The sequence below is a fragment of the Cordyceps militaris genome (genome assembly GCF_000225605.1).
Source record: "Cordyceps militaris CM01 unplaced genomic scaffold CCM_S00007, whole genome shotgun sequence".
Taxonomy (NCBI): domain Eukaryota; kingdom Fungi; phylum Ascomycota; class Sordariomycetes; order Hypocreales; family Cordycipitaceae; genus Cordyceps; species Cordyceps militaris.
Genome location: NW_006271975.1, coordinates 419,628 through 430,911, shown reverse-complemented (window position 1 = coordinate 430,911; position 11,284 = coordinate 419,628). Strand labels below are relative to the sequence as shown.

Sequence of the window (11,284 nt, the reverse complement as noted above, 5' to 3'; positions counted from 1 at the left end):
AACCCTATAATAAACTAGTGAAAGCCACATAAGACCTATTAGAAGGGCTGATATTTAGAGATTTATAAAATACAGTTTATTTAGTTTAGGGTCCCCGTAGGCGTTATTTGCCCTTTTTAGGGATGTCACGACGATAAATAGTAATACCAATACTAATACCAATCAATAAGCTTATTAGTGCTTGCGGTCAGAAGCAATGTAGGCCCCTTGGCGGGATGGACGTGGGAATCTTAATCAACAACGAGCATGAAACGAGGGGTAAACCAAGGGCTAGCGCTGGATTGAAGACGACACATTGTCTAGCTTGAACTGCATTGCTGCACTATTTAATGCCCCTCGAGGGCCTCGTCGCCCTTTTCGGTCCCGTCTCATCTATCGCAGTTGGACCGTCCTTCACGTCCCTCATCTCCAACTTGTCTCATAAACCCAAGCCCAAGGCCCTTGCCTAGGTAGCATCGGGGACTTTTTTTTTTCCGCGACCAGTGCACTTTTGCCCGCCATTCACCGCTAATAACCGGAGGATAAGAAGCCCCATTACGAAAACACAAGCAGTTCATTGCGCCGTTCAGCCTGGTGTTCCCAATCTCAACCCTCAATCTCCTCCTCCTCCGCAAAATGGGCCATCACTCAGGTACCGCGGAAGCCACCGCCGACATGGACGTGTCCCAGGTCCCCGGCACCGTGCACCTGGTCGATCTGGAGCAGACGGCGGCCACGCGGCACGCGAGCGGCGGCGGCAGCAGCCGCGACATCATCCTGGTGCCGACGCCGTCGGCGGATCCCAACGACCCCCTCAACTGGTCGCCCGGCCGGAAGCGGCTCCATCTCGTGTGTCTCATGATGTAAGTTTGCCACCAGAGAAAAACAAAATCTGGACGGCCGGGGGTGCTCATCTCGTCGGTAGCTTCGTCCTGTTCAGTGGCATGTCCCTCTCCGCCGTGTACTCGGTCTTGGTGCCTCTGTCGGGCGCTCTCGGCGTCACTGGTATGTTGCACACTGGCACGTTTCGCTTCAAAAAGTCCATCTTTACCGACAACACCGCAATAGTCGCCGATCTCAACGCCGGCACCGGCTACATGTTTCTGCTGCTGGGGTGGTCGCTGCTGTTCTGGCAGCCCTTTGCGCTGCAATACGGCAAGCGCTTCGTCTACATCATCTCCATGCTCGGCATGGTGGTACGTTGTTGCCTGCCTGCCATCCCATCTTGCCCCCCCCCTCAGAAAGAAAAAAAACACCATCCCGACTAACCCGAACCCCCAGGCCGTCTCGTTCTGGAGCCCGCACGCGCGCGGCGGCGGCCAGTGGATCGCGCGCAACATCGTCATGGGCTTCCTCGCGTCCCCCATCGAGTCGCTGCCCGAGACGTCCATCACCGACATCTACTTTGCGCACGAGCGCGGCACGTACATGGGCTGGTACGCGCTCATGCTCGCCGGCTCCAACTACCTCGCGCCCGTGCTGTGCGGCTTCATCAGCGACGGCCTCGGCTTCCGCTGGCCGTTTTACGTCATGGGCGTCCTGTGCGCCGCCAGCGCCGTCTTCCTGCTGCTCTTCCTCGAGGAGACCAACTACGCCCGCGCCAGCGTCGGCGTCGTCTACGCCGCGCCCGCCAAGGACGACGACGGCGGCGGCGGCGGCGTGGCCCCGTACGCGGATACTGTGAGCGCCGCCGAGACAGACGCCGCTTCCTCCGCCCAGTACCCCCCCGTCAAGACCTGGGCGCAGAAGCTGCCGCTCTTTCGCACCGGCGAGCCGCAGCCGTTCATCATGCACTGGCGCGCGTGGCAGAGCCTGCGGTACCTCTCGTGGCCGACCGTCTTCTACGCCGGCTTCGCGTACGGCACCTACCTCATCTGGTTCAACATCTTCAACGCCACCGCGTCCATCATCCTCGGCGGCGCGCCGTACCATTTCCGCCCCAGCATCGTCGGCCTCTCGTACCTCTCGTGCCTCGTCGGCGTCGTGCTCGGCGCCACCTACACCGGCCTCTTCTCCGACTGGTTCGTCATCCGCATGGCCCGCCGCAACCGCGGCGTCTACGAGCCCGAGCAGCGCCTGTGGCTGTTTACCGCCTCCGCCATTCTCACCCCCGTTGGTCTAATCCTCTGGGGTGTCGGGGTATGCTATCCTTTCCCCAGCCCGCTACATCTGCCTTGCCACTAACACAATCTCCTCCTCCCAAGGCCGCGCACGGTATTCACTGGTTCGGGCTCATCGTCGCCATGGCCATTCTCTCCTTTTGCAGCTGCGTCGGCATCACCCTCTCCATTGCGTACCTCGTCGACTCGTTTCGCGAAATCTCGGGCGACGCCCTCGTCACCATGATCCTCGTCCGCAACACCATGAGCTTTGCCATTTCCTACGCCATCACGCCCTGGCTCGACGGCCTCGGCCTGCAAAACTGCTTCATCAGTGTCGCTTTTGTCGCCCTTGCCATCTGTAGCATATATCTGCCCGTCATCAAGTACGGCAAACCGCTGCGGGCGGCCAAGCGGGAGCTGTACTGGGAAGAGGTCAAGATGCGCATCGCCTCCAATGCGTATTAGTGCAGCAAGCGTGAGAAATGCGTGTGTATTAAACTGTGTATTGGTGGGAAATATGCGTCTTATAGTCGATATCAAATAATGACTCCTCTGACCATATCTATATCCCAAAGTATTTCTCCCGTCCAGACAAACGCCAAATCCGGCCGTATCCCAAAGCAGAATGAGTAAAACAGGGAGCTCTTCATCAGAGACTGCAAATGCCCCAAAAATCAGTCGTCATGTAAGCCGTACTCTTCGTCCAAGTCGGGGTTGTCGTCATCTTCAGCAAAGCCCTCATAGCCGCCTTGGTGGCCAGCAGCATCCTCGTCCTGCGCGTCATCCTCGCCCGCGTCGCTCTCGTCGGGTGCCTCGTCATCGTCGCCGCCGAGGGTGCTACCCGCCAGGCTCGTCTTACGACTCGTAGCCGCCGATCCAAGACCACCGACATCGGGCACGTCAAAGATGTTGCGGATGGCATCGTAGTTGATGCGCTTCGACCAGGCGCGATCCTTGGCCACGCTCACGGCTGCTTCTGCCGCTGAGCTGGCCGGGCTCGTCTGGCCCTCGCCGATGCGTGCACGCTTTCTGCGACGACGCGTTTGCTTGGGCCGCTCGGCTTCCACTTTGCGGCGGAATAGTTTTTCTTGGTGCTGGCGCAGCCACTCCTTGTTCTGATTGACCCAAATCATTTCTTTGATCTGAGCTTCTTCGGCGGAGAGCAGGCAGTTGCGTACCTCGGGATCGTTGGCAAACTCGTCTTCGTCAATATCCACAGACATGGAGACCTCTTTCAGCGGCCGTTGTTGCAGAGCCCATGACGAGTGAATTCGTGCGCGTTGCTCGGCGTTGGAGTAGGCAAGTGCGTGTTCGTATGTGAGTGGATCGTTGAAGATTTCCTCAATCTGACCCTCGAGATCTTGCTCGTCTTGTTCCCATTCATCGTTGATGGGCAATTGTCCTTTTTTCTTCTTTCCCTTGCCGGACGCACCAGTTTCGTCTTGCTCCATTTCTTCGTCGAGAGCATCGCCAAATTCGCTAGCTAGTTTTTGCAAGTCTTCGTCACCCTCAGCCGGCTCTTCTCGGACTGGAATAGCAGGCATGTCTTTGGGGATCTGGGAAGGATGGGGAGGGATAATAAATCCGTCAGCATCGCGACGAAACGTGAGCTGAGGAGCGCCGGAAAGATCGGCGCCAGCATCTGTGCCTCGTCGTGTCCTAACAACGGGTCCAGGCGGTGCCGGAGCCGACTCTTCTTCATCTTCGTTTGACGGGTCGTTTCGCTTGCGCTTTCTGGCTTTATCTTCTTGCTGCGCCCTGTATTCGTCGGATTTCCGGTAAAATGAGGGTGGATCGTGAGAGCTCTCAAGGAAATCTTGTTTCAAAAAGTCCTCCACCGACATTTGGCTAGACTCTGTAGAGTTGAATTCTGATAAGCGGTTCTGGATGGTGTGATTTGTGACTTTGACGATATATACGACTTCACGGACAGTGCGGCGAAAATTGTGCATACGCGCGGCCATGAGCAGGCAGGCACCGCAGATGCCTGAAGGGCGTCGTCCCATGACCATCCAGTCTCGACTCATGCGCTTGACCAGGCGGACTGCGTCTTCGGCCACTTTGGCTGTCTCCTGTCGGAATTCCATCTTGGTCGCAAATCTCCAGATCAGATCCTCGGGATATACGGGAATTAGGCCATCGTTGCCGATTGGCACGACTTCGTTGAGCTTTTTGAAGATTCTCCCGAGCTTGAAGACATTGAGCTGTACCAAGTCGGCCAAATCAATGAGCATAACTTTGCACGGAGGCTCGGCGCGGCAGGCAGCGTAGAGACAAACAGCGGCCACACTCGCAAGCGTACGACCTTGGATAAAGTTGGCGCCGGATGCAAGCTTGAAAACCTGCGTACCAGCAGTCACCAGACTATCGGAGACGTTGAGCTGCTGGGCGTACCCCTGCATCAAGCCACGCGCTTCTCTGATGCTCTTTTCTCTGTCCTCGGAGCCTCCCACTCGGCGAAAGGCAGGGCCCATGCTACGGACACCAGCCTGGTCGGCACCGATGTAAGATCCTTGGACCATGGCAGCACCCGAAGACGTCTCGCCAAACTGGACCTCGGCGACAATGTTGCTGTCATCAGCGACACGACCGCAGGTCTGGCAAGTGCCGTCGACGACATTGGGTCTGGGGCACGCCTTGTTGGGGCACTGTTGGCGGGCCGGGGGGGCGACAGCACCCTGCTTGTTGGCGACGGCCGACGATTGGCCCTGCTGCGCGGCGGCAGCGGCGGCCTGGCGACGTTCTTCGCGCTCGCGCATAGCTCTGACGGGGTTGGGACGCGCAAACCTGGGCTTTGGCGGCTCGCCGCGGCCGGATTTTCGCGACACGAGGGACGACGACATTGTGATGGTGGGGAGGCTCGCGGGGGCAGCGCCAGATAGTGGGAGTAGTTTGGCCAGATATGGTACCGTGAGCGACTCTAAATGTACTGGGGAAAGAATACGTCGAGGATGATAAGAAGGATGGCCCAGCACACGATCGCGGCCCCTGGGATGACGATTAACACGGTTGTCTGGTGAAGAAAATTGTTTCGCTCTGGTGAATCGCCCCCACCAAGAATTAAGCAACCGTGAGTCTGGTCGAGTGGGACCGCAGCCACACTCGCTGACTCATCCAGCACGAGGCGGCGCGTTCGAACCGGCAGCGTGTGCTTTTTTGCAGCCAGCTTTCATATGCCATATTGCCGAGGAAACATTTGGCTGTAAACGTTGCGAGCTCCTGTCGACACTCTGTTTTCTTCGTTCGTGAATTATGCGCACAGCTCTTGTGGAGTCTCGGTAAGCTGTGGACGGCTTGATCATACTCTGGCTGGCACCGAGGCATACCCTACAATGGCTGCTCAATGGCGTCAACTTGGATTCGGAAAAATGGAAAAGGTGAGGTTTTTATCGCAACAATATTCGAGAGTATAGTGCACCGCTCAATTTTTCATTTAATTTATTTTCTTGTTAGACGTCGTTGACAGCCGCATACAACGACTGCACGACAAGCCCCACCACGTACGAAAAATATGCCAAACTTTCCTTCGTCACCACCATTCAAAACACAGCAATGCTGGACCTGCCCGGTGTATATGATGACTTGAAGACATATACATACCATCTTTGCAGTTTCGTAAATACCCCTCTTGTACGACAGATTACAGGCGGCATCCATGTCAACGATGCCCTAATCTACGATGCCTGGGGCGGCTTGCCTCTCGAATGGACCGAGTGGTGGTCTCGCTGGCCAGACCACCGTCTTGCGCAGCAGGACCTCATCGATGGAATTGATGAGGAAGACATGCACACTGATGGGTGTGATTCAACCGAAGCCGAGATTCTCAGCGCTCGGCCCGCATCGCTCGGCAGCTGGCTCGCACAGCTAAAAGGCCTCGCGTTGACCAGGACGCAAAGGCCTGGACAGTCAATCGCCCTCCCAGAGGTCCTAGAAGCGCGCATGAAGACGAAGAAAAGTGCCGAAGTAGCTCGAGCCACAAGGCTTATTCGTGATATATGCGAGTCTAGAGGGATCACCCGTGTTGTCGACATGGGTTCTGGGCAGGGCTACTTGTCCATCACCCTGGCGTATCTCTTCCCAGACCTACAAGTTCTCGCCATTGATGGAAGCGAGACACAAGTGGCTGGCTCTCAAGCATTTGCAGACAAGTTGGGAATCTCGCGTGACCGATTGACGCACATGGTGCATTGGATTGACGGCTCATCGATACTGGCAGACAAGGTGCGAGATTGGTCGGCGGGAGAAAAGTGCATATTGGTCGGCTTGCACGCGTGCGGCAACTTGTCAGAACACATGATTCGATACTTTGCCACCGAACACTGCATGGATGCCCTCGCGGTCGTGGGATGCTGCTACAACCACATTGTGCCCAGGTCGGATACTTGTCTAGAGGGGTTTCCCATCAGCGATGCCCTTCGTGACAAAAATTTCACACTGAGCCCGACAGCATTGATGACAGGATGCCAAGCCCCAAACAACTGGCCACGGCCTGATCCCCGAACATCCTCCGTATTTGGTCGTCGTCGTCTCTACCGCGCGATGCTCGAAAAAGTCTTTTACGATTACGCTATTCGTGCGGCTGGCGATGGAGGCGAGCGTCCTGCCTGGGGCATCCGCAAAGGTGACATGGTGAACTTCACAGCCTTTGCGCACCGCGCCATGGACTGCCTCCACGTGGACACCGCGCAGCGCCCAACCGACAAGCAGTTGCGGGTCTACGAAGAAAGGTATCGCGACTGGGAAGGGCGCATCGCCATCTTGTGGACATTGAGTGTTCTCTGCTGCAAGGTGGTGGAGAGCGTGATTGCCGTGGACCGGTATTGTTACTTGACAGAGCGCGAGGAAGTACAGGATGTCGACGTCGTGCCTGTTTTCGACGCGAAGGTATCACCGCGCAATCTGATGATTGTAGCGACGAAGAAATAAAAGGCACAGCGACTTATGGGCTGAATGTGAATGCCAAGTACAATAGCCCGCTAGCCAATTCAAACCTCGAGACAATTACGAGTGCAATTGCGAACCACAGAAGTGGCATAATCTCAGGCTACAAGGAGAAACATATCGACGACTCAAGATGCTTTATTATTTAACAGGATTTTGGTGATGATGGCTTTTGGATTGATTTGAGAGTGGCTAATTTGCGATTTAGACTGATATCTCAAAGCCGTGCGCTTCCAGGTTTACATAGCATTTCTCATCCTTCAACGTTCACTAGACCAACTGTGCCATTCTCGCCAACAACGACGTCCTGAGCTAGACGGCCGTTTGCAGAGTAGCAGCGGAATATCTTATATCATTGCACAATAAATCCTTAACTCAGGAAACAGATAGGGTACTTAGAACCAAGGCATAGTAGCTAGGTTCTTATAGTTGATGTTGTCGGGCAAGCACTCAACGCGGGTAGTGCATGTGCCGAAGACGTGGTCCCATGATGGGCGAAAAGATAAGAGGGAAAAAAATAGATGGATTTCGTTGATTGGGCATCGACGCTGGCATAAGCACAGGTCTCTGCCCAACACCCTAAGTCATTACCGAGACGCGCAGTGCCGACTTGTCGTAAGAGAACGGCGCCCTAAATGCGGAAGCGATTCCCGACAATGGCGGGAGCGATGCAAGCTGACGCCCGCACGTTGACGCCGTGGCAGCCACGCACCACATCACCGGGATGAACTGTTTCACTCTTGTCTAGAACCAAGGTTCCGCCGTGGGGCAATGGTTCTTTGTTTTCCGATCAATGGGAGTCCCGATGCCGCTAAAGGGCTAGTCCATGCTTGATTCAGATGGTCGATACTTGGATGAACTGCTCTCGAGAGAAGCTGCCACCAGCTAGGCAGACATAACCTATGATGATGAACGCTGCAGCAACAAATCCGAATTAATGATAGTCAACCCCCCGACGGCACCACGGCGGCCGCCACCCCCGACAGCGCCGGCGAGCCCCATTATCCCCGGCATCTTCACCATTGTGTCGTCGGGTCGGGTACCATCATTTCTGGCCTGCAGTACTCGAAGCGGATTCAAGACGGCACCATCAACGACGCGAGCGTCGTGGATTCCAATAATTCGCTGACGGGACTTGGGGTACGGCATGATTGAGGTGGCCAATGGCGTGTCGGTGGGCCTCTTCATATCGGCCGTGGTTGTGTATCCGTATGGAACGCAGCGCAGTGGACTATTAAGCTTTTGAGAAGCCGTGCAATGTATTTACATTGCTCTTGAGAGTGTAATGAGGTTTACGTAAAAGTAGCATGCCATGAGCGCTCAAGCATATTCGTACTATGTGCCTAGCTTGTCATTGGAGTGGGATTGCATGAAATTTCCATTCCACCATCAATGCGGAATGTGAAGCTTGCTGAGAAGCAGGAATGGGATGGGCCTGAAATTCCATACATTCCAGAGAATGGTAAGTGTGGTGGAAAAGGAAAAACGATCCGTTGAGTACCACTCCTGTATCAAAATAAGCTTTATGTATTACAATAGATGACTAATACAGCGATCGGCCTCGTGGCCTAATGGCTAAGGCATCGGTTTCCGGTACCGGAGATTCCAGGTTCGAGTCCTGGCGGGGTCGTGTCTATTTTTGCCCTCGATTTGCAAGAATATCCTTTTTTTGCTCTTATTTCATGAAGCTATTTACTGTTCTTGTTCAATTTTTTTTTTGGAATTACTGCTCTCAATGCTGACTTCTGCCCGCAGCATGTGAAGACTTGGCGTGGGGATGCCACCCACCTTGACCGCATTCGTGCCCTTTTGATCTTGATAGCTTTTCTTGTTCTATTATCTCCTGCTTTGCTCTTCCGCCAAGATGCTCTGAAGATCTGTTCGCCGCTAAGAAATTGACCAAAAAGTGACCAGGCCAGACCCAATGAAGTCAAGACGGAAAATTGAAGGTTTCAAAGTGTTAGAGAAGAGCGGATCATAGCCAACTATTACAGCTCGCAGGAAGACTTGTCACGCAAACGTTTCATTTGTAACGCCGCAAAGGTATCAACTCGTCATGTTCAAATTTGTATTAAAGACTTGGCCAGCTTGCCCTCAGGGTATAATATTGCCACATAAATGCTTGTCAAATGCAACTTAGCCACAAAATGAAAGCAATCCAAAAATCGCAAAGAACATGCATGCCCCCCACCATTATTGTGCAGATCCATAGTACTCAACTACATTGCCCTGGGCAGGCTGGTTCTGCTGCTGCTGCTGCGGCTGCGGCTGCGGCTGCTGCATGACAGGACCCTGCATCATTGGCTGCTTCCCGCTCCCCTGCATCGGCACGTTCGAGTACATGGGCTGCGGCGGGTACGGATACTGGACGGGCTGGCCGACAGGCACGTACACGACGGTGAAGGGGTTGCGCAGGTGGTTGCGGAGGTACGTGTCCGAACAGCCCGCAACGAAGAGCACAAAGGCAAACACAAAAACAATCCAGATGAAGACGCAGGTGGCGATCATGGGTCCGCCGATGCGCTTTTGTGAGCAAAAGTCGGCCAGCCCGTCGTCGTACGGACTACTGTAGTGGCTGCTGGGGTTCCTGTTGGATGGATAGTCATTGTAAGGGTTGCTTCCGTAGGGGCTGTTGGTTGGGCGGCTGCTGGAGGAGCTGCTTCTGCTGGATGTGCGGTAGGGATAATATGAGTCCGATTCAGGGTCGTCGCCATATGGGTCGTATGGATCGTATGGATCGTAGGGGTCGCTGCTGGTGGTTGTAGGGAGGCTGCCGAGAATTCTGGTGCTGGTAGGTCCCAGCGTGCTGAGCTTTCCGTTCGGGCTCGCCGTCGGAGTAGCGAGCGAAGTGGTTGATGTCGCGACGCCTACCTGGCGCACACGGTTCGGCACAATGGCAGCATCAACAACCGGTATATGACGCAGTGCGTAGGCTTCCACTGCCACGGACCGGCGATAATCGCCGTCTGCGCTGTTTCGACACTGCGCCAGGTTGATGACGGTAGACGTAGTCAATATGCCGCCGATAATGGCCAGGATGATCCACGACACAAGCCACATGCCAACATGTGCGCCGGGATGCACGCCCTGGAGGAACTGGCGTCGCGGGCCCGTCAGGGCAAAGCACAAGTCGGCCACGGCCCAGACCATGGGGATGATCAGGGCGCAGGCGCAGGCGGGAAAGATGATATTGCTAGCCGAGTATGTCTCGTTGAAGCGCACCATGGACAGGCCGATGGCGAGGCCAATGATGCCAAAGACGAGGATCAGTACGTTGAAAACGAGCTTAGTCATGCGCCAGGAGCGGTCTTCATGGTGGTTGGGGTCGAGAGGGTTGCCAGACGCGTCCGTGGCGGCCGGCGTGGTCTTGGCGAGGTTGTAGGCCTGGGTATCGATACACGCCACAATGAAGAGAACAAACGTGGTGAGGAAGAGCAGGGCGATGAAGACAAACTGGGCCACGAACTGGCGCGCGTCGTCGGCATCGTAGCCGTCGTCGTCTTCGTCGTCGTTGTTGCTCGTGAAGTGAGCCAGAATCGCAAACGCGGCAATGAGCCCGGCGTAGATGATCCAGCAGATGAGCCACACGCCCACGTGCACGGCCGGGTGCAGCGCCTTTCGGAACTTGCGCGCAGCACGCACCGCCATGTCGGCAATGGCGAACACAAGCGTTAGCACGTAGACGGGCAGGGGAATGGCCAGGATGGCCTCCTCGCCGGACAGGTCAAACGCGCCGCGGGTGGCGGCGTGGCCAGACAGGCCGAGGCCGACGACGGAGAAGACCAGGGCGGCCACAATCAGCAGCATGTGGCTGCGCTTCCACGCGTCGATTGGCCTCGCCTGTTGCTCGGCAGACACCCAACTGGCCGTCCCGCCGGCAGCGGGAGCAGCGGCAGCATCCTGGGCCGCGGGCTGCTGCGCAGCGCGCGCAGGCTGCTCCTCGGCAGCGCTCACAGGGTCGGCGTGGCGCGTCGACGGCGTCGCCACCGTCGTGAGCGGCGAGACGGCCGCCGGGGGCGGCGAGGGACCTACCGCGGCAGCACCACCATGGGGGTCCGCGACGGCGCACTGGCCCTGCTCGTGGACGGCAGGCACGTGGTCCGCTGTCGCTGGCTCTGGCGAGGCCATGACTTGACTTGCGCGGGTTTTGGCGGTTCGCACGTGGTTTGTTCACGGCCGTTAACCGTTGGACCGTTGACCGTTGGCGGAAAAAAGGGGTTTGTGGAGGGGTCGCGCGAAAAAAATGAGGGTATCGACAAATT

The 11,284-nt window shown here is 56.1% G+C and overlaps 5 protein-coding genes across 5 annotated transcripts; 2 read left to right on the top strand and 3 right to left on the bottom strand.

Moving 5' to 3' along the window:
- Positions 1-615: 615 nt before the first annotated feature.
- Positions 616-2,546, top strand: CCM_08351 (MFS transporter; the record flags this gene model as incomplete). Its single annotated transcript, XM_006673490.1, has 4 exons — positions 616-842; positions 920-1,175; positions 1,261-2,118; positions 2,184-2,546. The coding sequence occupies 4 exons, from the start codon at positions 616-618 to the stop codon at positions 2,544-2,546; spliced, it is 1,704 nt and encodes a 567-aa protein (XP_006673553.1).
- A 209-nt stretch (positions 2,547-2,755) lies between these two features.
- CCM_08350 (Transcription factor TFIIB, putative) lies at positions 2,756-4,924 on the bottom strand (the record flags this gene model as incomplete). Its single annotated transcript, XM_006673489.1, has 1 exon — positions 2,756-4,924. The coding sequence occupies one exon, from the start codon at positions 4,922-4,924 to the stop codon at positions 2,756-2,758; it is 2,169 nt and encodes a 722-aa protein (XP_006673552.1).
- Positions 4,925-5,413: 489 nt separating this feature from the next.
- On the top strand, positions 5,414-7,007 carry CCM_08349 (RNA small subunit methyltransferase; the record flags this gene model as incomplete). Its single annotated transcript, XM_006673488.1, has 2 exons — positions 5,414-5,458; positions 5,535-7,007. 2 exons carry the CDS (start codon positions 5,414-5,416, stop codon positions 7,005-7,007), a joined length of 1,518 nt encoding a protein of 505 aa, XP_006673551.1.
- A 915-nt stretch (positions 7,008-7,922) lies between these two features.
- On the bottom strand, positions 7,923-8,210 carry CCM_08348 (uncharacterized protein; the record flags this gene model as incomplete). The annotated part of the gene is made up of 1 exon (XM_006673487.1): positions 7,923-8,210. One exon carries the CDS (start codon positions 8,208-8,210, stop codon positions 7,923-7,925), a length of 288 nt encoding a protein of 95 aa, XP_006673550.1.
- A 1,005-nt stretch (positions 8,211-9,215) lies between these two features.
- CCM_08347 (uncharacterized protein) lies at positions 9,216-11,150 on the bottom strand (the record flags this gene model as incomplete). The annotated part of the gene is made up of 1 exon (XM_006673486.1): positions 9,216-11,150. The coding sequence occupies one exon, from the start codon at positions 11,148-11,150 to the stop codon at positions 9,216-9,218; it is 1,935 nt and encodes a 644-aa protein (XP_006673549.1).
- Positions 11,151-11,284: the final 134 nt, after the last annotated feature.